The 26,646-nt window shown below is 34.7% G+C and overlaps 2 protein-coding genes across 2 annotated transcripts in view; one reads left to right on the top strand and one right to left on the bottom strand.

Annotated features, from left to right (window-relative positions):
- The window catches only part of LOC111461618, a 26,002-nt gene extending 6,481 nt beyond the window's left edge, over nt 1-19,521 (top strand). The window contains exons 8-25 of the mRNA XM_023105213.1: nt 2,298-2,337; nt 5,752-5,809; nt 5,905-5,987; nt 6,096-6,194; nt 6,293-6,408; nt 6,484-6,602; nt 7,970-8,040; nt 10,340-10,445; nt 10,887-11,026; nt 11,163-11,321; nt 11,397-11,500; nt 12,679-12,848; nt 15,018-15,207; nt 16,418-16,517; nt 17,645-17,813; nt 18,002-18,084; nt 18,169-18,245; nt 18,872-19,521. Coding sequence (XP_022960981.1) covers nt 2,298-2,337; nt 5,752-5,809; nt 5,905-5,987; nt 6,096-6,194; nt 6,293-6,408; nt 6,484-6,602; nt 7,970-8,040; nt 10,340-10,445; nt 10,887-11,026; nt 11,163-11,321; nt 11,397-11,500; nt 12,679-12,848; nt 15,018-15,207; nt 16,418-16,517; nt 17,645-17,813; nt 18,002-18,084; nt 18,169-18,245; nt 18,872-19,043 — 2,056 coding nt within the window. The 3' untranslated portion in view covers nt 19,044-19,521. The remainder of the gene's footprint in view (nt 1-2,297; nt 2,338-5,751; nt 5,810-5,904; nt 5,988-6,095; nt 6,195-6,292; nt 6,409-6,483; nt 6,603-7,969; nt 8,041-10,339; nt 10,446-10,886; nt 11,027-11,162; nt 11,322-11,396; nt 11,501-12,678; nt 12,849-15,017; nt 15,208-16,417; nt 16,518-17,644; nt 17,814-18,001; nt 18,085-18,168; nt 18,246-18,871) is intronic.
- A 2,140-nt stretch (nt 19,522-21,661) lies between these two features.
- LOC111461820 lies at nt 21,662-25,542 on the bottom strand. Its single transcript, XM_023105505.1, has 6 exons — nt 25,018-25,542; nt 24,316-24,369; nt 24,119-24,199; nt 23,445-23,514; nt 23,220-23,308; nt 21,662-22,152 (listed from the first exon to the last, which is right to left on the bottom strand). Exons 1-6 carry the CDS (start codon nt 25,189-25,191, stop codon nt 22,018-22,020), a joined length of 603 nt encoding a protein of 200 aa, XP_022961273.1. The 5' UTR covers nt 25,192-25,542; the 3' UTR covers nt 21,662-22,017.
- Nucleotides 25,543-26,646: the final 1,104 nt, after the last annotated feature.

The raw sequence follows: 26,646 nt of genomic DNA, 5'->3' as shown, positions 1-26,646 counted from the left end.
TTTTTTTTTTTTTTTTTTTTTTTTTTTTTTTTTTTTTTTTTTTTTTTTTTTTGCTTTGGTGGTGTTTGGAAGTGGGCATATTGTCATTTGACACTTGTATTAGGCTGATTTTTGCAAGACTAGGGATTTTTTTGGTTGTTTATTATATTGCTAATTTTTTTTTTTTTTTTTGGAAAATTGTCTGTTTTAGTCTCTAGGTTTTTGAAAACTTACTCTTTCATCTCTAAGGCTTAGAATGATTCCATTTTAGTTTTTTGATGGTAAGTTAACGTAATCACTCCCACTCCCCTTATCAACTCCCACCCCCTTTCCTTCCCCCTTCCCTCCTTCATCGGTCCCTCCCTTGCTGGTCCCATCCTTTCGACTCTCTCATCTCCATTGAGCAAAAATTGATAGGGGTGAGATCCACGACCTTGCCTTCACAAATCCTTTTCTTTGAACCACTCTATCTCTCTCATGTCTTTCCCTCTCCCCACCCTCCATCTTTCTTGAGAAGAACCCTTTACCAAAATGTCAGTCCACGTGGTTCTCTCTCCCCAACATCTTCGTTACGCTGAAAATTGCCTCGGACTGCTGGGTCAGGCTTAGGCGAACCGGTTTGGACTGGTTCACTTGAATCGGGTCATCACTCTCACGAGCATGCATACGCTTACCAACAATGTTGCTTCTTCCTTTGTTGCTGTCGACTTCCATTGCTCGTATCTTCTCCTACTGCCCTTGATCACGCCTGAAATCTTCACAAGACTTGTAGATCTCGTCACTCTGAATCCAAAGACCATATTCAACAAGTTCCATTCAAAATTGAGCAAGATAGGGTTGATTGGAACTCACAGTAAACCCAGAAAACGTACTCAAATCTCAACTCGTTCTCCCCCCTCTTGGCGTTTCAGCATTCGGGCTCTTCACGAGGATCGTTCTTCTTGCCCCCACGATGGTATCCCTTCAGAATTGTGCTTCAACTCCAAGTATGACCGCTCAGATTTTTGTTCATTTTCTTCACCGACGCTACAACTTGGGTCTCGGGTTACTCCTCCAAATCTTGGCCTTCATCTTTTGTTTTCGCCCTCAACGTCGTCCCCTCTCTCTTTAAATTGTTCCAGCACCCTTTATGCTAAAAAATCCAGCCAAAAATTGGTCTGAAGCTCGCTTCTCCCTTGTGTGCACGCCGTTGCCACTGTACGCTGTCGTTGTCGGCTATAGTGTACGGTGTTGGCTGAAAAACTCGTTTTTTCTGCGTTTTTTTTATAAATATTTATTTATTCCATCATTAACTCACTAAATACCAAAAGTTACCATATAATATTTGTTTCACAAATTGGGTGTTACAGACTAGTTGGATTTTGTGGCTCCATTGAAGAAGATAAGAAGAAGATTGAGTTACAGAAACAAGGGATTTTGATTCTTAGTGTTTGGTTCTGCTATGGATTGGTTGCTTTGGAATCATATTTATTTATTTCTTATTATTTTATAATATTTAGATATGAAGAGAGTGAGAGAGTAGTCAGGGTGGGGCCAGTGGTTGGGGTAGGGGCCATTGGGGTGGGTGGTGGTGAGGGGAGTACGGGGCCAGCAAGAGGGGAAGGGGAAAGAGAGGGAGGGGGAAGGGATGACTTGTCAGAAATTAAAGGACCAATGGGGTGGGGATGCCTTAGGTTTGGTTATTTGTTTTTTTTGTTTTCAACGAGTAGGTCTCCTTGAAATTTTTGTTCTTTTTTTTTCTTTTTGAACAAGAAGCAATAGTTTTTTATTTCTTTCATATCAATGAAATCAATTTTTATTCTCAATGTTAATTGTAATCTACTTCCTTCCTTGAGGTTGGAGGTTCAAATCTCCATACCCCACATTTGTTGTACTAAAAAAAGAGAATTGAATATAGTTATGGTACCCCACATTTGTTGTACTAAAAAAAGAGAATTAGATATCATTATGGTTGTTTCTGATAATGCAAGAGTCTGTGTTATAAATCTTCTAATTATTTTGAGCATCATGGTGAGCTGAATCTTTCAACTTTTGCTTGATCATGGTATCCTCTTGGTTTTGTTTACTGATTGCTGTTATTCCACATGTATTAATCATGCAAGCAGCATAAATAATTTATGTCTTGCACCATTATGATCATGCGAATGCAAAAGTCTAAATGATTTGAATATAGATCTCTTTGACTGGAGTAATTTGAATATAAGAAAGAAAGGTTTGTGAGTGAGCCTTGTCAGATGTTGACATGTTGAATCATGAGAGACATTGTGGTATTTCCTTGTTCTTCTGTTTCATTAAAGATTATTCTATTACTATTGCAGGAAAGGTTTATCTGAATCGGAGATGGACTTTCTTAAAGAGGTATTCACTTCTTTTCTTTCTTTTTTTCGATTTGGTTGGCTGAAGTGGAAAATCGGAAAATCTTTTTATAATCTACTCTGGGATTTGAGGCTATTTTACCTCTTTTGTCATTTACATATTTTATTTATCAATAAAATATCTGTTTTTTCTTTTTAAACAACTTTTTTTAGAGCAATGAAAACTTACAAAACTTCTTCATCTATAAGAAGTGTGGGTATGTTCTTTTCAAAGAAACATGATTTATGCACACTACCGGAGCACAAAAATTAAAGTTTCTTTTTTTTCCTTTTCCCTGTTTGTTTGTTGAATGTGCACGTAAGATTTATATTCTTGTTTGAGTTAGAATCCTTTTCTTAGTCTTGCTTTCCTCGTGTAGGGGGGAATCTCTCTATCGATCTGTCTAGTTTAAAATGATGGATAAGAAAACTATTCATTCCATAAAGGTTGAGTACACAGAAAGATTAGGTATCAACCGAGTCCATGACAAACTAAAAAGGCATTCCAATTGGCATTAGTGTATCATTTCTTATAACTACATAAGCAAGTGGCCATGGTTGACAAGAAGCAACTTAAAAATTCTTTTGCATCCCTAAGTTTCAATATCACTTGTCGAATCATAAAAAATTGTGATGATTTTTCTTCAATTAGATGTGCCATATACTAGCGTTAACCACGCTGGTCCAGATAACTTATGGCCTTGTGCTTGAAAGGGTGCCCATTCATAATTTTGAATGAAGGTTTTATTGATTAGAGGAGAATCCTTTTAAAACTGTGAAGTTACGTCCTTTAAAGCTTGTTCATGGGATTTTTCATGTCAGAAAAGGTGCGGCTGTTCCTTTTGTGACAGAAGCATTTCTGATCTGAAAGGGGTTAGTTAAAGAAGTTCTGAAAATGATTAGTTGCATTAAAAGAAAGGGTGTCCATAACTTAGTTGCACAAAAAGATCATCTTGGGAGCTTGGGACTGCCCAAGAAACACATGATATGATCTATTTCCAACCTGAGATATAAAGTCGCCATGAATATAAAGGTGTTTCTGCATTGGCGCTCTGTCTACAAAGGATTCAACTACTAGAGGCGAGACAAAATTTGGGGTTTTATCTCTGGACCCTTTGCAATGTGTTTTAGTTGGCTGAGGACATAGTTCAGATGAAAGAATTTAATCATTTTCTGGAGTCTTGGGCGTCCATACTGCTTTAGTTATTAGTTTTTTTACCATTGCTTCTTTGGAAACAATGTACAAACATGATTTACGTGAAAATGACCCTGTATTTGCCTCTTGAAAATTTGGTTGAGCATCAGGGAGCGTATTAGAAAGATTAGCAAATTCTTCAAGTTTAGCTTCCAACAGGTATCTTAGGGGACTAATATTCCAATTTCTCGAGGAAGCACTTCAACAATTTTTTACCGTCACTTATTTGGAGCGAATAGCAAAGTAGATAAGGAAGTAACAATTTTTAGGACTCTTCCACAACAATAGTTGGACCTAGGATTTAAGATGTTTCCTTCCACCATGATGTTTTGTGTGATTTTGTGGTGCATTTGTGTAATGTTTTTAAAATCGGTTGAGGTGCAAGCCTTGGCCTCAAGGTGAGGCAGTTAAGAGGTGCCTCAAAGCTTATTCTATCTTTAATATAAAGAGGCTTACAACTTTGATGTTTGAGGCTACACCTCCATGCTTAAATAGTGGGTTTGTGTCTAGTGAGTGAGTGCCTAAATAACATTAATTATCTAATGGCAAATTAACGCACTCAAGATTAGGTGAAGATGAGCTTCAACCTTTGTTAGACAGATTCCTTATTTCTAAATAGTGGAATGTTTTTTTTGATAGCCCAAGGGCTTCAAAACAAGGACATACCTTTTCTGACCATTTCCCTATACTTTTGAAGTCGGTAGTTTTATTTGGGGCCCTTCTTTCCGGTTTTGCAATTCAAGGCTAAATGTGCAAGATTGTATGAAGCTTATTGAGAAGTCATTATGTGAAGATGGATCATACGGTTGGGCTGGTTTATTATTTCCTCAAAGCTCATAAATTTGAATCCATTTTTAAAGATTGGTTTGCTGTATATGAAGTTAAAAGGAAAGTTAAGGAGAAGAATTTTCTTGCTGACATTTCCATGTTTTGATGCTAAATCAGAAATAGGCTCTGGTCTATGCAAGATTAAGATCTTTATTCTTCGGTGATGGGCGAGTTCATGGATTTTTACTTGGTTGAAGAAAGGAATTTGTATAGAAGTGGAAACTTCAATGGCTTCGAGAAGGGGATGAGCATACAAGTTAGTTCTTAGCTTAAAAAAATGAGGAAGCTTCTAATTTTTGAATTAAGATCTGGACATATGCTATTGTATTACAAAGAAATTGAAGCTGAAATTTTACCGAAGAAATTGAAGCTGGAATTTTACCGTTCTTTCCATCTTTATATACAAAGATTCCAGGCAAGAGAATTATTCCTCTTAACTTCCCGGGGAATGTGGCTTCTAGATCTGAAGACAATATTCTAATTACTCCCTCTTCCCACAATGAAATTTGGTTTGCCATTAAAAGTATGGGTTAAACCAAGGCTCATTTCAGTTTTTTATGAAATTTTGACAGCATTTGATAGAGGATTTCTTTTGGTTGTTTCAAGAATTTCACCACAATGGGCATGTAAATTTGGTTTTGAGGGAGAACTTTATTTGTGTAACTCGGAAGTAAGAACTAGCTGCTTCTGTTGAGGATTTCTGGTCAATCAGTTTAACATCCTCAATTTATAAAGTCCTTGAAAAGGTTCTATCCGAAGGATGGAAGGCCGGTAAACTCTTGATCCAATTTTAATTGCTAATGAGATGGTAGAAGAGTACAGATAAAAATAGAAGGGTTAGATTTTGAAGTTTGATATTGAAAAAGCTTTTGATAATGTAGAGATTAGGATTTCCTTGATGACTTGTTAAAGCTTAAGGAGCTTAATTTGCAGATACAATAGATTCGAGGCTGTGTATGGTTTTTTCTGCTATTGGGATTTTCTTTCATGGAGGGGTGCCTTTTTTACGTGCTATGGTTTTTCCTGTTATTTGGTCTTCTGTCCAAGTGTATGAAGACTTTCTAGTATAGAGCTTTTGAGAATTCCGTGGTGTTGAGCTTAATGCATTCATTATATAAAGAACAATTTACTACTCCCCCATGTGGCTAAGTATGATCAACACATGCAAACTTTGAAACTTCGAGGAACTATGTTAGCAACTTAGAATAGTACTTAGTATTTGTTAATTTGAATGTTCTTATATCATGCAATTTTTTTGTGTGCTTTTGTATCGGTTCATTATACTAGTGTCTGGGTATTTATAAACGACTTTTTTTTAATGAGAACATTTACTTTTTTTTATTTTTTATTTTTTATTTTTTATGAGATAAACAATGATTGATCTTTTTCTAATAGGACATAAACTTGCAATCAAGAATTCTTCAATCTGAAAGCACACCAGAAACTATTCTTGGTATGATTAATTCTTCTGGGTTTTTTTCAAATTTTCCTTTTCTCTTTATTAGCTATAAGAGCTTACAAAATTCTATGATATTTAATGATTGGCAGCTCTTGAGAAGGTTAAGAGACCCTTATATGAAAAGCATCCGATGAGTAAGTTTGCATGGACCACAGCTGAAGACACTGATACTGTAAGTATCCTTGTTAACCAGTCCGTTGAGATAAAATTCCATTAACTCCCTTGACTGACATTTTAAAATTTTATATTATTTCAAAAAATTTTTGGTTTTTATTTGAAGATGGAATGGTACAACATCTGCCAAGATGCCCTAAGAAAAGTCAATGAATTGTATGAAGGAAAAGAAACTGCTGATATCATTCAAATCAAAGTTAAGCAGGTACACAGACCTCTCACATGTTTTTCTGGTTAAAACATCTTATATAATATTTTTTTATGGTTATTTCCTTCCGGTACGTGCTTGTGTTTATTGATCAGATGTTGAAGGCGAAGGATAGAGAGATGAGGCTTCCTCTTGATAAGGGATTGAAATCTTTTGATTTCAGTGGTTTGCATGCTGAATGTCTCACAGACACATGGATTGGCAATGACAGGTAGCGTCTATGTCCGCATGCACCGCAGGATATTATGCTAAGAGTATTGCATCAATGATATCTGCTTTGCATCAGGTGGGCATTTATTGATTTAAACGCAGGCCCTTTTTCATGGGGGCCCGCTGTTGGTGGTGAAGGTGTACGAACTGAGATAAGCCTACCAAATGTTGAAAAGACGGTTGGTGCTGTTCAAGGTGATGATGACTTTAATTTGGCCAAAGCTTATTATTACTTTTATTTGTTTTCAATTATTGGATTTTTTTCCCGTTTTCTTTCTTCCTCCTCCTTTCTCCCCATCTTCCCCTATATATATATATTAAATAAAATTTCTGGAAACCAAAGGGAGAAAGATCTGAAAATGAAGGACCCCTTTGATTTCAAACCTGGAATCGACAAAAAAATCAATTTTTTTTTAATGAAAATTTGAGGAAGAAGAGGAGAAAGGAGGGGGAAGGGGAAGATGGAAGAAGAAAAGAGGGGGGAAAATTGGCGATGACAGACAATGGCGGTGATGGGCAGTGGATGGTGTGACCTTGGATGGGGGAAGAAAGAAAATCATAAAATACTACAACGTTTTTCATTAAAATCATTTTTTTAAATTAAAATTTATATATTTGAATTACCATTGAAAAGCAACTCAATATTTTGTGCCCACAACTTAGTTAGAAATTATTACTATTACATAAGTAAGAAAATTAATCCTTTAATTTTTTTTTCAAATATTAGGCTATGTTTAAAATTTTATTTTAATTCACTATATGTGAAAAATAAAGTTCCTAATTTTTTTATAATACATGATAATTGACGTACACATTTGTTTTAATTCTATTTTTTAATGTGACGTGATATCCTTCAAGATTGGACCCTTATTTAAATAGAAAGCTCTGTCTGTATTTTTTTTTTGATACAAACAAGAAAAAGAGAACAAAGTAGCAAAATGAAAAAAGAAAAAAAACTGTCCAACCCCGGTTTCAAAACACTGCACCTCAAACACAAGTTTCTGAACACAGATTTCTGATTTCTAGGCTTTACAACTCCGCATCCCAAATATAGTTTTCTTGTTCCTTGACTTTTGAACCTTCCAGATAAATGCCCCACGGTTCTGATTTCTAGGGTTCTAATTTAAAAAAAGTGGCCAAACGCCGCTTAAATTTTTTTACAGAAAGTTGACTTTAAATGGTTTCTAAAGCCTAGAAAGGTTCTCTGTTTTTTGAGTTAAGCATCATCCTATATTTTGTTACTGGTTTACCTGTTTTATAGGTCTTTACTTTGTTTCTGGCAGCTAGTAATTACCGATCATTTTATCTTGTGAGACAATATTTAAGCACCTTGTAGTTCTGCCATTTAAAATTCTCAATAATTACCGGGTGCCAGAAATAAAGTTAAAATTTATTTATCATTGTTTTTGTTAGCATCTTATGAGAAAGCATTTAAAATTTCTTTGCCTTTCTATATTTTTCTTAGCCAAACAGATGTTACTCTATTTTTGAGTTATAAACTTCATTCTGACTTCGTACTGGTCTACATTCACAAAAGTGTATACTTTATTTCTGGCATGCAGAAATCTCAGAAGATGAAGCTGAAGATCGCCTGCAAGATGCTATTCAGGAGAAATTTGCTGTTTTTGGTGATGTATGAACTTTCTTAAGAAATCAATAAGCAATTGATATGGGAAAGATACAGAAGACAATTATAAAAATATCCTTTTGACAATTTGTAAATTTTTTATAACTTAGAAGTAGGATATAGTTCCTATTCAACCAGCTTATTCAGATGCTTTATTGGATGACTCTGTTTAATTTAAAAGTTAAACACAGGCATGTATCAAGTCCATCGATAGCTTGCATTTCATATTTGATTGAGAGTCTCCTAATTATGGTATTAACAATTGATAATAAAGAGCAAGTGATAGGATATTAATTAATGAATCAAAAGCAATGTATATTGATGAAATTAATTACTTGGTCAAACCATATATTTTAATTTGCAAGAGATAAAATCATGTTGTATCCAATGCTTATGCTTAACTGAGTTAGTGAATTTTAACTTCAAACTTTCCATTGAATGAATTGAACCCTAAACTTGAATCGGTGTTGAGATTAATGCCTTAAATTAGTTACCTTTTCATTTATTTATGAGGATTTGGCCCTAGTTTTGGCTGGACATTCTTACAGTTGGTCAATGCTATTTTTGTAGTTGTTAGTTCTTTGGTCATTTGAGTGTAATATATTGTCTTTTTGGTCCCTTAAATGTTCTATTATTTGCCTTACTCTTTTAGGTTAGTTGGTTGCCTTTGTTATTGTAATTATCTTTTTTTACATTCTATCACCACAGAATGAAAAGCTGTGTTTGTGATAGGTATTGGTCAACTGGTGGAAATTGTTTCTCAACTGTATTAGAGTGCTAGTTTTAAATTTTTGAAATCATAGAAGGGTTTGGTACTTAACTTCGGGAAAATGATTATGTCTGCTCCTAACCCAAGTTTCTCCAGAAGCCATGGCCACCTCCGCCCCTTCCACCATGAAACCACTCCACCTGCTCTGTGTCAATTGATAGAAAAACCTTCTCCATAGCCTTTGATGAGTTTTCTAGTGGTAGTCGTACAGAAATTACAGAATGAAATAGATCATCTTTCCACTCATCCACCCTGAACTGGAAATCCTTCAACTGATTTGCCTACTCCTTGCCAACACTATTAAAAGAGCCCAACTCGTTTGTATCTCTAGTGTTAAGTATTCAATTATCATTAATGGAAAGCTTAGAGGTAAAATCATTCCATCTAGAGGCATTTGTCAAGACAATCCAATTTTACCTTTTCTGTTCATACTAGTCTCTGATTGCCTGAGTCATTTGTCAACACATAGTGCTTGAAGATAAATTGATCAATGGAGATGGGTGTCTCTTTCTACAGGGGGGCGCCTAACCCTGGCCCATGAAGTGTTAAATAGCCTCCCATGCTTCTTCTTTTTTCTCTTGAGAGCCCCCAGCAAAGTGGTCAATTATCTTGAGAAATTTGTCTTAGACTTCATTTGGTACGGTGCCACCTTCAAACCGGCTTCGCACTTGGTTTCCTAGAAATGCACTGCTTTACCGACAATGTATGGTTTTGAAATTTGTTCTCTTCATCAAAAAAGTTAATCTCTCCTTATGGAATGGGTTTGGAGATTGACCCAAGAGGAAAATGATTTGTGGAGATGGGTCATGTGTGCTATTCATGGAGTGGAGCATTGGGGTTTGGCAACAAAAGATAAGAGCCACTAGAAGGGAAGACAGCAGCAGTGGAGTAATATTATGAAGGATAAGAGCCACTAGAAGCTGCAAAACTATTATGGTCGCTTGCCTAAAGATTTTTTAATACCCACTAGAAGCTGCAATGGAAGTGTCAAATTTTGATAATCTCTCCTATTTTCTGTTTGTGTCTTTAAGAGGAGTCCGTCGACCACTTGTTTCTACATTTCCTCTTGCAGCCAAAGGATGGCCAAATATTCTTAATGAGTTTGGGGTGGAGTTTTGTTTACCAAAAAAATTGGTGATCGGCTTATGGAGGTGCTACTTTGGAGATGTGCTACTTTCCCTCCTTTAGGGCCTTCGGAGGCAAGAAATAGGGGTGTTCGAAGATGTGTCTTCTTCTTTTGCCTCCTTTTAACTTTTAGTTCAACACAATGCCTCTTGGTGGTGTCCAAATCGTACTGAATTCTTTTACAATTACAGCCTTTTGATGATTATTAAGTATTGGGAGGCTCTTCTTTGTTAGTTTTGTGGGGAAGGGTGATCTCTACCCCTTGCCCTTAGGCTGCTCTGCTTCTCTTGAGAAATATGTCTCCGTTTCTTATAAAAAAAACCTTTTAATTGGATAATATCTTTTTTGTCGAACTGTTTATTAGGTTTTGCAGCTCCTGTTTTGAATTGTCCTGTGTTTTGGAATTTGCAGAAAGACCATCAAGCCATTGATATTCTTTTAGCAGAGATTGACATATATGAGCTCTTTGCTTTCAAACATTGTAAGGGAAGGAAAGTCAAACTTGCTCTTTGTGAAGGTTATTTCTTTCCTCCTTTGGAATGCAAGCTTCATTTTCTATATTACTTCAATTGACCTTGTTGCTTGATAAAATTGTGTTTCAAAAGGATGCATGCTGTATATTCTTGGTCCTTGGTTCCTTGGTTCCTTGTTGCTGCTTCGAAGTTCGATTGCTGTCACTTTTTATTTTTTGGTTTTCAGTGCGGTTTTATTTGGCTATTTCTAGCATTGTGTTTTTTTTCTGTTGCTTTCTTTAGTTTCTTTTGGGACTTCTGGTTTGCTTTGTTTTGCTCTCTAGATTTACTTATTTTTTTTTCTCCCTCTCTCCTTTGTGGAGTTTGTTTCCTTGTGCAATATTCTCTTTTCATTTAATCAATGAAAAGTTTCATTTCTTGTTAAAACAAAGCATACTGTATAGTTGTTTGATTTCAAAATGTACAATTGGTGTTTTTTGGCACAGAACTTGATGAGAGGATGCGGGACTTAAAAAATGAGCTTCAATCGTTTGATGGTGAAGAATATGATGAAAATCATAAGAGGAAGGCCATAGATGCATTGAAACGGATGGAGAATTGGAATTTATTTAGCGATACGTATGAGGTAAGTGACAGACTCTTAGAGATCGTGTTATTTTCTACTTTTGTGGAACATTTAATGCATTCTTTACTATGATTTGATGAAGCGTTTTGACTCTCAACATGAATGATTCTTTTCTCTAATTTCGTGTATCAAGCAGGAGTTCCAAAACTACACTGTAGCACGTGATACTTTTCTGGCTCACCTAGGTGCTACTCTCTGGGGGTCAATGAGACATATTATATCACCTTCACTTTCTGACGGGTCGTTCCATTATTTTGAGAAAATATCATTTCAATTATTTTTCATCACACAAGAGGTATGGTTGATAATACTAAATTTATGGAAGGACTAATGGTATGTATATCTTAATCTTCTCCTAACTCTGATGCAGAAAGTTAGACATATTAAACAATTGCCCGTGGATCTTAAAGCTCTAATGGATGGGCTTTCGTCTTTGTTGTTACCTTCACAGAAAGCTCTCTTTAGTCAGACCATGTATGTCGTTTATCATGTAGTCTTATAAGTTATGTTCTTTATTTATATCTTAAATATATAAGATGGGCTTTAGACAATAGATTTTATTTTTAAATCTCTAATAGCATTTTAAAATTATAAAATGAAATTATTTAGGAACCTTTCAGTGCTTTTTTTTTTTTTAATAATATATTATGTAATTTTAAATTTATTTATTTATATATAATTTCGTTAGCATAAGAGATTTATGAAAAAAAAAAGGATCAAGGAAGTTGGTGAGCAACTACAGAAAGTGTGAATTGAAAACACTAAGAAGGCTAGAACAAAATAACATCTCGAATATGGTTCAAATTTCTATGTGATATTGAACATTCTTCTACTCTGTCCAAATTATCCAAAGGAGAACACAAAAAAACATTTACAATGGGAGGTTTACATGAAAGATTCATCACAGTATTTCAGAACAGAAGCCAAGGACAGAACATAAAGGGATGGTTTGCATATTCTGCTGTCTTTTTTCATTAGGTTTCAAGTTCAAGTTAAGATTGTGATTTGGGTATCTCTTCTGGATGCTATCATTTTTATTAAGAACACCCCGAGAATTAATCCATTAAAAATACCTCAAATTTCTTGGAGAAATTAAATACCATAATTCCTTTCTAAAAAGCTTACCAGAGCACTAACTCCTATTTCACCCGGATGTTTAAGAGGAACTTAACCAAGAATATCCCAACTAACATCCAGCTTCCAACTCCTAAGATCGAGTTCTCAACTAATTGTTTCCAGACCAGTTAAAGCATTAAAGTTTACCGTTCTTCCATCTCCTTTTCCTAACATGGCCTTATATAGATGGTTGCCCGTTGCCAGGGATAGATGTCAAGTACACCTAGTGCTTCCTGCCATGGAAATTCTTCTCTCTCATTGCCATGGGCATTTGCTGGGCTAACCTTAAAAGTATTGGTTCATACGTCACTTTTCATTTGAACACATTCCATTCATGTGTCTTACACAAGTGTTATAACTGAGACTCTCCACTATTTGAAAACTTCAGTCTTGTTATTTAGTTTATTTTATTTATTAAAAAAATCTATCCATGTATTCAATATCCTGCCATGAGATTTTTGGTATTGGAATATGATGGTTAATTTTTCTATTGGAATTATAGTTCCTGCGTTGTTTATAAATATGTATTATTGTAGGTTGCCATTGTCGGAGGATCCTGCTTTGGCAATGGCCTTCTCAGTGGCACGACGTGCAGCAGCTGTTCCATTGTTGCTTGTTAATGGAACTTATCGGAAAACAATTCGTACCTATCTTGATTCATCCATACTCCAGTATCAGTTGCAAAGATTGGATCATTCCCCTAAAGGTTTGGGGCCGCATTTAATTTTATAAATATATATATTGGATTGTTGGTTACTCTATATCTTTGTATTAACTCCTCCAGTGAATTTTTCTGTTTGCCACAAAAAATGATCTGTTATGTTGGTTAAAAACGTTTTGGAGAGAAGAAGACATCATATTAACTGAGTAATTACAATCATCTCACGAATATGATGTTAATGTAACCCAGACAAGTTTAGAAAACTAACATTCTTATTCTATATAATAAGTTCAGGAGGTATGGGTGGACTTGAGGTAAGGCGTAGTTGAGAAAAAAGTATATATTCGGAAGATATCAGCCTTGAAAAGGATATAATTGTACAATGCAAGTTGAAAGTTGTACCTTCTCCGAGAGATTACTTAGGCCTTAGTTGTTCAAACTTGTCTTTGAAGCCTCCTCTTCACCATTTTTTATTTATCTTTAGATGAGGGTTTGCAGTTTCATAAGGTATACATTAGATGATGATTCCAAAATTTCCATCAATGCCGCTTGAAATGTTTAATTGCCTTATGTGAAAAAAGAATGTTATGATAAACTTCAGATAACTAGTGTACCAAAGGAAGGGAGAAAGAAAAACTGCATTGAGAACGGAGTTCTCTGAGTGATTTCGTGGAATTCTTGAAACATTGGGAAGATGGGCGCGATATATCCAAAAATAGTGGATTGAATAATTATAAAACTAGTTTGAATTTAGAACCCAAAGCGATGCATTCAAGACTTGAATTTCTACACTAACATTGAAAAAATACATGATGAATATCTTCTCAAGCCTTGAAGCGGCTAGAGATTGATGCCCAATTTGGAAATTTTCTATAAATTTGTTCCTCGAAGTTTTCAGACCAATTTGGTTAGAAAATTTTCCTTTTTTGGGGCTTTTAGTCTCCTAGAAGGCTGAAATATAGTATTTTGGATATCTTCCCCCTTTGGGCCTCCTCCTCAAGGATTTTAGCAATTATCTTTTATCTCTCATTCATGTTGAACTAGAGCCCTTTTGATAGCTATGTACTGTGTTAGCGTTCTGTTATTTTTTTCTTATTTTACATACATTCTTTTATTTTTTTCTTATTTTACATACTTTCTTTTATTTTTTTCTCAATGTAAGTCGGTTTGTTCTTAAGAAAGTAGTTTTGTGGGGCATTAATACCAGCCATAGAATTTCTAGTATGATTCACTCAAAATAAAGCTGCTTGAAAGCTTGAATATTAGAGGCATTCTTTATTATCTGTGCAGAAGAAATAAATCAAGTTTGTAGTCTGCAAATTGAGACTGGGTGAAGTTTCTTGACGTGTTGAAGGGGAAACTCTCAGAGAAGTTAGTATCCTTCCCCATCTAAATTAGGCTATTGAAAATGGTTAGTAGGATAAACAACCAAAGAGATGAGGGTCCCTTGTGCAAGTTTATTGATTGTTGAAATTACCAATGGGTTTTTCCATTATTCCCTCTATTAATTAATATAAGTGAAAAAATGGTAAGTCTAGATAAAGAAGACTGAATCTGAGAACTCTTATTAAATAATGTCAAACGTAGACATTTTGGAAGTCAACTTTAAGGATCACCCCACACTAATTTATAATTCTCTCCTAATTGAATCCTTTTACAATGACGATCACATCCAATATATGTGTATGTATAGCAAGTGTAACTTGACTATCAACACTATTAAGGAGGAGTTATGTCATCGCAACACTTCAATGAAGTGAATGCACGTCATGTAGCCACCTACCTAGGATTTAATATCTTATGAGTTTTCTTGGAAGCCAAATATAATAAGGTCATGAGAATAATCCGACGTTACAAATAACAAAAAGGGGAAAAAAAAAAAAGAAAGAAAGAAAGAAAAGAAAATAAAAAAATGATGTAGAGTGACAGTTGTTATTTTGATACTTGATTCAATTTGATGCGTCAGTGCTTTGTTAAGTTTTAAGGTTATCATTTGTTATGAGTTGCAGTTTCTTTGTATTTCTCTTTGCTTTTTCACTCCTTTTAAAGTTTGCACCCTTTGAGTAATAATCTCTCTTTTCACATTTTCAATGAAAAGTTCTCTTGTGAAAAAAAAAATGTTGAAAAGTTCCTTCTTTTATTTTTTTTATCTAAAATTATACTGACCAATATCCTTTCTTTCCAGTACTGATTTGCTGATTATGGATATTGCAGGGACAAATGGTCCTCGTAGTTCTACACTGGAAGTTCCAATATTTTGGTTCATTCATTCAGAACCTTTATTAGTTGACAAACATTATCAGGCAAAGGCACTCTCCGACATGGTTATTGTAGCACAGTCAGAGGTTTCATCCTGGGAAAGCCATTTGCAGTGCAATGGAAAATCACTTATATGGGATATGAGGTTCGTTCAAGCATCTTTAGTTTTTTTGTGACCTATGATGTTTGGACTGTGAAAATACGATGGAAATGTATGACTTCCAAAGTTTGCTAGTTTCCCAGCTTTCTAGGTGCTGGGCTCATTTAAATGAATGATTGATCACATGCCTTGGGTTGAGCATCAAGTGCACGACTTTTTACTCCCTTATTTTTCTATCTTCTCCCCTTTTTTATAGAATCTCTATTTCTCTCCCTCATTCTATATTTATTTACTTTTATGAATAACCGAACTTTCATTGAGAAAAGATAAAAGAATACATGGACATAGGAGTGAGCATCCGTTGGTTGGCATCAGTTTTTGATCTAGGAGTATGCATATCATAAGGGCTTTTAGATTCCATTGGCTAGAATTTTCATATTATTCACATTCAAGAACAAGAGGACTAAATTGATTTTTTTTTTTTTTTAAACATTAGGGATTACATGAGGAAAATACTCGAACATTAGAGACTAAACATATACTTTATATATTGTTTTTATTGGTCAAGTGAACCATTAGTAAGGTTTAAAAGGGATGGAGAGTATAGTTAGAAAAGGGGAGCAAAATGTAATTTGTGTTTTATTCTATTTTAAAACAAAAAAGTAAATATTACAACTCTTTGTGAAGTTGTGCATATCTCAATCTATCTCAATCGACCAAGTGGTCAGAGGTTTGAATTCGCCACAAGTGGTTGAACTAAAATAAAAATAATATAATCCCTTACTTTCTATTAGAATCAATATGTATGACAATACAAAATGCTTTCTCTTTCACTTCTGTCACTTAAGTCTATATTCACCAAGTGTACCTCTGAGCAGACAATAGAAACATTTTTCTGTAGATGGCATTCTGTTGATTACCATATGGTTTATTTAGTTGGTGAGGTAAATATGTAGAACCAAAATTTCTTGGTAATAATTAGTAACCCTATAACTTTGTAAGTGCTGACTTGTGGAATATATTTGAATACAATTATCTTCAGAATTCAAAAGTGTTGCTTGCTTCATAGTTTTCTTTTCTTTTCTTTTTAACCATTTGTTAAAAAATAAATTGAGATAAAATTAGTATGAACTGCCTCATTTTCGGAATAAGCGGTTTACAACTTGTTTTAGTAGTTAACCTTTAAGGCTGCTATAATCTGTAATTATCTTAGAAAATTAATTGTTTGTTTCTTCTTATACCTTTGAATATGTAGGAAGCCAATCAAAGCTGCTCTGTCTGCTACTTCAGAACATCTTTCCGGTCTGCTCCCTCTCCATCTTGCATACAGTCCATCTCATGATACAGCAGTTGAGGTACTATAATGAAATCCATTGGGTTGGAGCAACCATTCTTTTTGTGTTGTTTTTTTTTTTTTATAAAAAGACTGAATTCCATAATTTTGGGTACACAAAATCTCTAATTGAATTTTACAGTTTTCTGGAGTAGTCTATGTTCTTTACTTTCCATACGCAAATCTACACCTTGCATCTGTAAAACATCTTTAGAGAACCCATGCATGCTTGTTGGGAGTTTCAATTGGATTAATAATGTGTATAGTTTTTCTTTTATTTATTTTATTGTTGTTTTGTTTTAATTTGGATTAGGTAGGTTTAGTTCGGGAATGTGAGTTGGTTTATCGTTTTATTACTCTTCCCGTAGGTAGGAGGTTAAATAGTCATTATAAACTACTCCCATATATCCCATTACTTATACGCTAGATCCCCTGAATGTACAACTAACTTTGGGATTAATAAACGAACATTTTCCTTCCAAACTTCACCAAGAAGGGAAAAAAAAAGTACCCACATCTAGAAAATTCTTTCTCCACTTTGAAGCATTGAATAACCAGCTCCATTTACTAAAGTGAAAAGGAAAAAAAGAAATTGCTGGATCTCAAAAGCAATTATTTCAATGAAGTCATTGTTTGGCTTTCTTGTTGCCAGTCTTCCTACTCCAAGTGACCTCCTTTCTGTTTTTCTTCCCACCAATGAAGGTAAATACGTTGGGGATTTTTTAAAAAAATTTAAGCCAAAAACTAACTTTGTTGAAGAAATAAAAAGAGACTGTTGCTCTAGAGATAAAAACTCCAAAAAGAGTGAAAAAGACAAGAAAAATCAGGGATACAAAGGAAGTAAAAATGAAGGTAAGTAAATTTCAAATCTGATTCCAATTGGTATGGGAAATGGGTACGGATTGGGTATTTCTAGAGCATTTTGTTTTGGTTCTATATTAGGTAATGCCTAGAAATGGTTGCTTTCCGATGTTTACTGTCATGTTCTTATATGTTTCTTATTAAAGGATTCATGAGTTCGAGTCCTTTGTACTCCCTGTGGTTTTTTTTTTAAATATAATTACAGCATCTTAATGCTAACATTTTGTTTTCGTACATTACTAACAAGGTGTATATCATTTCTATTGCAATCACTCTTTAACATGATAGGATTGGATATGGTCAGTAGGCTGCAACCCGTTTTCCATTACTTCCCGTGGATGGCATGTTTCACAGTTTCAGTCTGATACTATTGCTCGGAGTTATATCATCACAGCCCTTGAAGAATCAATACAGCGAATCAATTCTGCTATTCATCTTTTACTGGTGGAGCGTACAAGTATCCTTGCCTATAAACACAGTTCGGCTATTGGCATACAAATATTAAAATGTCTTATCACTACTTTACTATGTTTTTTTTTTATTGCTCACTTGTTTGGTTAAATTTGCATCAATATTGTGTTTGATATGCACTGTTATTGTTTTCAAACAAAAGTTCTGTGGGTGTAAAGCCTTTACAAAAATTAGCTGAAAAGTCCTTCAAGCTCTTCCTGTCACAGGAGCGTGACCTTGTAAAAAAGCATCAATATGTTGTTAGCCTTTGGAGAAGAGTAAGTTCCTTAAACTTCTTCAAAAGTTGTAGTGGCTCTAACATCAACTGAGTTGATGATTATGTATAATCTCTATATTCTCAGATATCAACCTTATCTGGAGAGCTGCGTTATGTTGATGCAGTAAGACTGTTGCACGTCCTAAATGAGGCATCCAAAGGGTTAGGCTCTTCAAATCATTGCCTTTATTTTTGCAAACATTTATTATATAAATGTTTTTTTATACCTTCAAGCTACGTTTCTTTATGGTTGAAAAGTATATTATGAATAGTTATGTACATTGTTTCCATAATCACCAGTGCATGACGTGAAATATTATGCTAACACAGAAATTTTGGTGTCATTTACTGAACGTTTGCCTCATCTTGCAAGCACGAAAAAACGCACACAGCACTTCCTATGCAACTCACTGTTTCTCAATGTTCAGAAGTCTCTCTTAATGTCCTTGATTTAGAATGCAACAAAAGTGTAGGATACTCGATTGATCAGCTTCTGCTTTATTTATGGCTCTGTTAAGGTTTCTTCAAGCAAATTCTTTTCGGATAATATTAGGAAGGAAAAACAGAGATGTGGTCATTATTTTGAATCTTTTGGGACCTAAACTTGCGGATGTTGTATCCACCATGATTTCCTCACCTTTTGTATTATTCTTTCAGTCATTCATAACTTGCATTGATGTTGAGTAAAAAATAACTAGTAGATATCTCACCGACCTTTTTCGGTCATTATGTACAGCGGTTAATTGAAATTTAATATAGATTACATTTCATTTTCATATGTTTTGTAGATTTTCTGATCGAGTAAACACAACATTAGCTCTTCTTCACCCCATTCACTGCTCACGCGAGAGAAAGGTAGACGTTGTGTTTGATGGAACAACCATTCCTGCCTTCATGGTCGTTCTGGTTCTTCTCTACGTTCTTCTAAGACCAAGGCGTCCAAAGCCGAAGATTAACTGAGAATATACGGTGTTAGTTAACATGTATCATTCATGGAGGAGGCTTTTATGGAATATTGCAGAAAAGTAGAGGTTCACCAGCTTTTTTCCAGTTAAAATCCATTTGGGAAATTGAAAATGTGTTGTTACAAAGAGGGTAAATCAGGACGAGATGAGGATGAGAAATAGGTATAGATTCTGGGGTTAACAAACTTAAGGAGGGGCATCATATAGCATAGACAGAGGAGATACAATGCTTGCCAAAGCCATTTATGTTGGAAATCATGTACTGAGTTCTTAATGCCTATCTGAACTTTTACTGGTCTCAGAAAATCCAAATATGTGATAAAGTTTATATCTTCAGTCTGTTATAGAAGAGCTTAACCTTGTGGATGGCATTTGTAATAACTTTCATCCTCCTGTATGTGGTCTGATTACAAATTTTGCTGTGAATTTCAGAGTGATTCCAGGTTATTTCATAATAAAGCTTTTCTTATTACTAAACATTCTTTGTATTATTGAATCTCACATATGATTCTTCTTTTGTTGTTTGTTTGGCCGTAAGTCACTGCTCCCACTGAGGCTAGGAAGTAGGCAATTACTAGAAAACTACTCCCTGCGGTGGAGCTCCAGAGTTAAATTTTTTTCAAGCTAACTTGGCTGTTAGGAAGATCCTCTTGATTCCATAGGGCTGATCCATCAATTTGTAGTGACGAGAATCTAGAAATGAATGGGGTTGACAATTCACATCGTCACTCATTCCTTCGGACTGAGTGAGAGGATAGTTGCTGTAGGTATTAGAAACTTGTTTAGGCCAATATTTCTTCATTCAGAGCATTCTGTGGGTAAAGTAGGCGTAAGGATCGAATTTTTCTTCTTAAATATAAGAGAACATCTTAAATTTTCAACAACCTTCTTTGACCTTTGGTTGGGAGACCTTGTGACTTCATACCAAGGTTTTTGAATTTCTCAGTCTGAATGACCTTGGAGTTGACCATCTATCTCTCTGAGAGCTGGATGGTCTCTTGGGGGCAAGTAGGTAAGTCATTCATGGCCTCTACTCGTGTCCTAGCTTGTTTGAGAGCTAAATTTGTCTCGATTGTTTGTCTCTTACCCTGAGCTTCCTCAAGTTAGCTTCTGCTATTTCAAGAGTTTGCTGAGATTCTTGTGGATCATTGTCACTAGCCTCATCCATATCATTTACTAAAATAGTGACCTCATTATTGTCTATTCTTGCAAAACCACCCATCAGAGCCACCGTTAACCATCCGTCATTAGCCGTAAGGCAAGTGATGACAGATATCGATAGAGAGATCATTTGTCATGACTTCCGTATCGATTTGAAGTCTTTTCGATCACCAAGAGTCCTTGTGTTCTTTGCATCCTGGTGCTTTTGTCTGGTTTCCTGTACAATTTTTCATAATGCGGCTTGGTAGGCAGAATAGATAACAACTATGTGATCATATTAAGTATTTGATAGTCCTTGGTGCTTTTATTCCTTGCAATAGAGGGATTTAAATCTCAAGACAATTTACTCGTTTCTCGTTGATTATCTCTTTGACCAAGTTATTTGAGAGATATGCTCATGGGGACTAAGTCATTTGAGAGATATGCTCTTGTGGGGACTAAGTTATTTGAGAGATATGCTCGTGTGGTGGTTACTCCCTTTCAATGGGACACATGTTTGACTGAATTTGTCATTTTAGTGCAGAAAATCTTTTGTAATTAAAACTCTAGAGAAACTTGGTGTGTTGTTATCTCTCATCTAGAGTAAATTGTTGTAACAAAATTTTCACAAATTAAGTTACAAAATTAAGCCACTACTTCAATTTATTGTACTCTTTTTCTTTTCAAAATTTCAACAACAAATTGATATTTTGTTTGTTATGTCATTTTGATTGTTTTTAATGGATGTTTTGCGTTACATTTTGAAATAATGTTGGTCTAATACCCAACATATTTGTTGAGCAAAACATGTTTATAAGCTCATCTTTTGTACTTATTGTTGTATTGATCATATGTTTGGTCTTAATTCTTTATATATTTGCTTAAATTCTTGGTATATGATTCAAATAATCCTGTCACAAGGTTCCGCTAAAAAAAAAAAAAAAAATTTACAGATTTTTCTTGTATATCTATAAATTTGAGTTCAACTGTTCTAAATCAAACTATAAATTTGTTACAATCAAACAATAATACAAAAAAAAAAAAAAAATTTACAGATTTTTCTTGTATATCTATAAATTTGAGTTCAACTGTTCTAAATCAAACTATAAATTTGTTACAATCAAACAATAATACAAAAAAAAAAAAAAAATTTACAGATTTTTCTTGTATATCTATAAATTTGAGTTCAACTGTTCTAAATCAAACTATAAATTTGTTACAATCAAACAATAATACAAAAAAAAAAAAAAAATTTACAGATTTTTCTTGTATATCTATAAATTTGAGTTCAACTGTTCTAAATCAAACTATAAATTTGTTACAATCAAACAATAATACAAAAAAAAAAAAAAAAAAAAAAAACTAAATGATTAAATTGGCAATTTCATGAGGTTTAAAAAGCAATGGATGAAAGGTTGAGAGCCTAATTGCAAAAACCCTGATGTGGTTTTTGTAAAGAAAAATGTATGTAAATGAATTCAAAATATCATCCACTACACATACAAGGAAACAGAGCAGCAGTCCCATCATATCCTCAAAACACCTCATCAAAGTACCTTGAACATTGAAGAATAATCTAGGAAGGAAGGAAGGAAGGAAGGAAGGAAGGAAGGAAGGAAGGAAGTTCCCACAACGAATTAAGTTATTACAATTTGATCATCTCAAAGGCCCTTATAGATTATAGATCTGCGGTGTTTGTTCACAAATTATGATATCCTTGAAAGGGTATCATCCAATAAGACATTCAAGCCAAGCCAATCAATCGTTGAAGTACAGTAATAAATGACACATATAAGCTGTTGAGAATGATTTAACCTTTTTTTTTCCTTTTATCTTTCTTTGAGTTCCTGTTCGAATTCATGCAACTTTTCACGAACAGGCTGCAAAAATCGCTTCAAATCTTGGCAAATCTGCAACTTATCCTCTCCCACAAGATCTTTCTCTTCGCTAAGTCTCACTTCCATCTGCAGCGTTTCATAAGTAAAATTTCTATTTTTTTAATGAAAGAAATATTTTGTTATCGCTACTAGCTATTGTTACAAAGTCGTTCTACCCGAACATATGTATAAGTAAACAGCACAAAAAGAAAGAGGAGCTTACAAAAAGAGGGCATAATCTAAAACAAGCAAGCTTAGAGGATAGTTATAAAAGTCTTAGTAAATCACCAGCAAATCACCGATTAATTATTGAAGTAATGACTGATGCTAACTCACTGCATATCCACAAAAGGTGCACTTGATTTTGGGTGCCTAAGACTCTCCGGAGGAATCCTTCCTGTTCATTCAACCTTTCTATGATATTGAGCCCCACTTTTTCTTTTGATGAATAAACTTTCTATGATGTTGAGCCCAAGTGGGCAGATACCAATGATCAGCAGGAAGTTCGAAGAAAAGCTGTTGCTAACCTCTAAATCTACTATCTTAATCATGAGCTCTGCGCCACCTAAGGTGGTGGGTGCATAGGAAGGTGTTGGCAGAAACAAAAGAGCCGCTCCACCTTCCTCGAAGAACAAAACCCAGTTATAGCATTATTGCCTCTGGACAATTCAATTACCAATTTGTTGGATTAATCAGAGTTCAAGACATAGAAACTGAATTCATAACAATGGTATTAGCCTTGTTGATCCCCACATTAGCTCACAACTCCCTAGGTTCATTTGATTTTAGAGTCCATCAAGGTTAAACTGAAAGGTAGGTTCTTCAAGGGTTACCTAATCGAGAAAGCCTCGTCGTGACACAACGAGAGGGGTTAGTAAGCATACATGTAGGACTTATCTGGAAGAGCAGATTCAGATATCTATATGCACAGACAAGAACTAATTTACTATATGAGCAAAAAAGCATGGAAAAGCAAGTAAATTGTATACATCTGTCCATAACAAGGCAGCCTAACGTTTGGAAAGATGAGTCTCTGTTTATGCTTATTATTATTTGTTTTCTTCTCCAACGAGTCTGTTTATGATTACTACCCTAGACCATTCAAGAAATTGGCAGCCCCCAAAATGTAATAATGAAATCGAAGTACAGTGTACCTGCAACTCATCTAGCTCCCCGAACGAGAATTCTGGGATATCTATATGCCCCTTCACCATCTTTTTCTCCTGTCTTATAGTCCACTCACCTGATATCATGTACAAATTGTGATAATTCAGGGAACACATAGTCAAAAGGAAAGTGATACCAAATAAAAGCAATTTTCCTTTTTTTTTTTTTTTTTTTTTGAAAATCAAAGTAAAAGTAATTAAGTTAATCAGTACCTTTAATTTTCAATGTCAATTCGTATGTATAACCAACACGCTTCTTGTTACGGACAGTCACTAAAACAGCCTGCACACAAGAATGTAGAATATAACAAATGGCATATTTCAAATGCTAATATAGACGTTAATTAATATCTACGGCGAACCTGAATGTAGCTCAACTATTTAAGACATGTCTTTATTAAGGTCAAAAGTTCAAATTTCTCCACCCCAAATGTTGGGCTAATATATATATATATATATATATATATATATAGATAGATAGATAGATATATTAGTTCAAGCGTTGAAAGGAGGACATCTCAAGGAGTGCAAGTTCTCAATTTCCAATAACTACCATAGTCTCACTCACTTTACATAATAGATACAAACTAATTCATTAAATTCAGGAAAGGTTACAGAGAAATGCAGGGTAAAAAGACATCTTGCTTACCATAAAGAGATTTTATAACTTATAAGAAACATTGTACAAACGGTAGATGCACCCAATTACATTAAAAATGAAATATCCTAAGCAAATTGCAATTGGATTCTAGTAATGTTTAAGGAAGCAACAAATCTCTGTCTCATCAATGCTATATCAATGATTCTATATCAAATCCCACTAAAAGCATTCACTTGACAAGCATTTGTATGGACCTATTACAATAGAAGGACTGCTGAAGACTTACATCCCCAACACATTTTGATACATCCAGTATTTCTGCTTTACCACTGGAGAACTCCAAGGAGGCCACTGACATTAGCAACTCCTACAATAAAGGAAAAAAAGAGAGAAAAATTCTGTTAAAAAGAGGCAACAGCAGATAAACAAAAAAGCATGGCATAAAAAAGTTCAATTATATTGCAGCCTGTTGAGGTCACAAACCTTCATTCTATCATTTGCCCATTTATTCACGTTCTTCTCCTCCCAAGTTCCAGCCTACATGAATAGTACAAACCACAAACAACGCATCAAACCCCACAAGAAACGAAGATCATCTCAAAAGCCAATCATCGTAGTGGCATTCCATGCATGAGAATCTAAGTTTTCCACCTCCAGATTTTCACTTCTAATAAATTATGAGCAGTATGCCTCGAAATCCTTGACTCAATTGAGGTCACCCATTTCCATAGAAAAAGACATTTAATTTTTTAATTTTTTGGATCATGTCTCAAAGTTAGGCAAATTAATCACAAACAAAGACAGATTTCCTTAATCATTTCAAGTTTCAAATTTCTTCATAATATCGACATTACCCAATCGAATGGGTCGAAGATATTTAACAAAGTCTACATTGTCTCAAACTAAAAAACATTAGCAGATTGAAATTCTCATTATTTAAACTATTGTCAATATTTAAAATCATTTCTCAAACTTTTGTTGGTAAATTCGAGCCTCCTTTCGTATCGGAGTGGACTTCAATTTCCAATTTCAAATATCGTTACAAACGCTACATTTCCCCCGGCGACACGGCATGCCATAAACATTAATCCTCCAGTAAATCAGATTATCTGTACTTTAGCAAGAACGACTACGACAACAACAACAAAAGATGAAATGTCGCAATTCAAAAACCAAAAAAAATACCCGATTCCAGACGGAGCCAAGGGTAGGAGGCTGAGACGCTTGAGAAGCGAGAATATCGTCAGTAGAGAGCTTGCGAGGTACAGGAAGAGGAGCTGCATCCTTCCGCGTTTCCCTGACCCAATAGGTGTAAGAAGCCCCCTGTTGGGTCTCCGACGAAACTGCTCCGTTCTCCATTGCGAACCCAATAAAGAAAAACTTCTTCCAATCTTTCCGATCACCGAGATTACAATCCCTGATTCGAACAAGCGCACGCCAAATTTGAATGCCAAAACAAAAGGGGATCGATCTGTGGCGATGCCTCTCTCTCTCTCTCTCTCTCTCTCTTCCTCTGGTTCGAAGGAAGCTTCCCGAAGATTTTGAATTACGGGGGAAGCAGCAAGTTTTTGGTTCTGTTGTTCGTATAAATTGCTGTGGGAGCAGCCACAAGGCCTCGCACGAGAATTCAACCAGGCCGATCTCGAACGTTCTCCTTGCTTTCGCCCTCTCTCTCAGCCCGCGGATCGGGCCCTCTCAGGGACCCTTTTGTTCGGTTCTACAAACTGACCTTATTAGGGTTTTAAGCCTCTTTTAAGGGCCCAAATTTAAGGGTTATATATATATATATATATATATTTCTAAAATTTAAAATTTTAATAAATTCTTATTAGTTGGTTGACTTTTTAAAAAGTATTAAAATTGAGGGACTAACCTAATATCAGAGAATCCTTAAATGTCAAACAAGAGTCGTGTTCATCTAATATGGTATCAGAGTCATGCCCTAAACTTCAGTCATGTCAATAGAATCCTCAAATGTCAAATAAAGTATTGTGAGTCTCGAATGCATAGTAAAAAATGACTAAGGCTCTAAAAGAAAAGGAGTCGAGCCTCGATTAAGAGGAGACGTATTTTGTTCGATGGGAGATTTTGGATGAAAGTCCCACATCCGCTAATTTAGGAAATGATCATGGATTTATAATCAAGGAAGGCATAAGGTGTTTTGGGAAGCTCAAAGTGGACAATGTCATATCATTGTGGAGAGTCGTGTTCAGCTAGCAAATATAATCTAAAAGCAAATGATCATGGATTTATAACAGAGAGATGTCATTTGAAAAGGTTAGTAGAAGATTTACCTTTTCCTGATATGAAGGATATTAACCATTCTTTAGATCTGAGTTAGAAATTTAGAAATTATCTGTTGCAATGATCTAAATTAGAAATTATCTATCCTACCAAGAGTCCTGGTCAGATAAGAAAGAGAGGAAGATAAGGAAAAGGAAGATCTGGAAAACATATCCAAATAAAAAAAAGGTTTGGAAAACAAGATAAAAGAATGAAAGAGAGAGAGGAAGATTGGAAAACAGATCAAATAATAATAATAATAATAATTAAAAAAAAAAACAATACAGAGAAGAAGATAAAAACAATACATGAAAAAGAGGAGAAGATTAGATTTGGAAATAGTAAAGCAAAAAAAAAAATATCTGGGAATAGAATAAATTGCTGAACAAAATTAAACGATTTAGACATAGGAGTAGATGATTTAGATAATATATGGGAATAGAATAAATTGCTGAACAAAATTAGATGATTTAGATATGAGTGTAGAATTAAACTCTTGGAATAAACTACTTAAAAGAAGAAACTGATTAA

This window comes from Cucurbita moschata, unplaced genomic scaffold, assembly GCF_002738365.1.
Source record: "Cucurbita moschata cultivar Rifu unplaced genomic scaffold, Cmos_1.0 Cmo_Scf00025, whole genome shotgun sequence".
In the NCBI taxonomy this organism is placed as follows: Eukaryota; Viridiplantae; Streptophyta; class Magnoliopsida; order Cucurbitales; family Cucurbitaceae; genus Cucurbita; species Cucurbita moschata.
The sequence above is the reverse complement of the archived record's forward strand: the minus strand, read 5'-3'. Positions and strand labels throughout refer to the sequence as shown.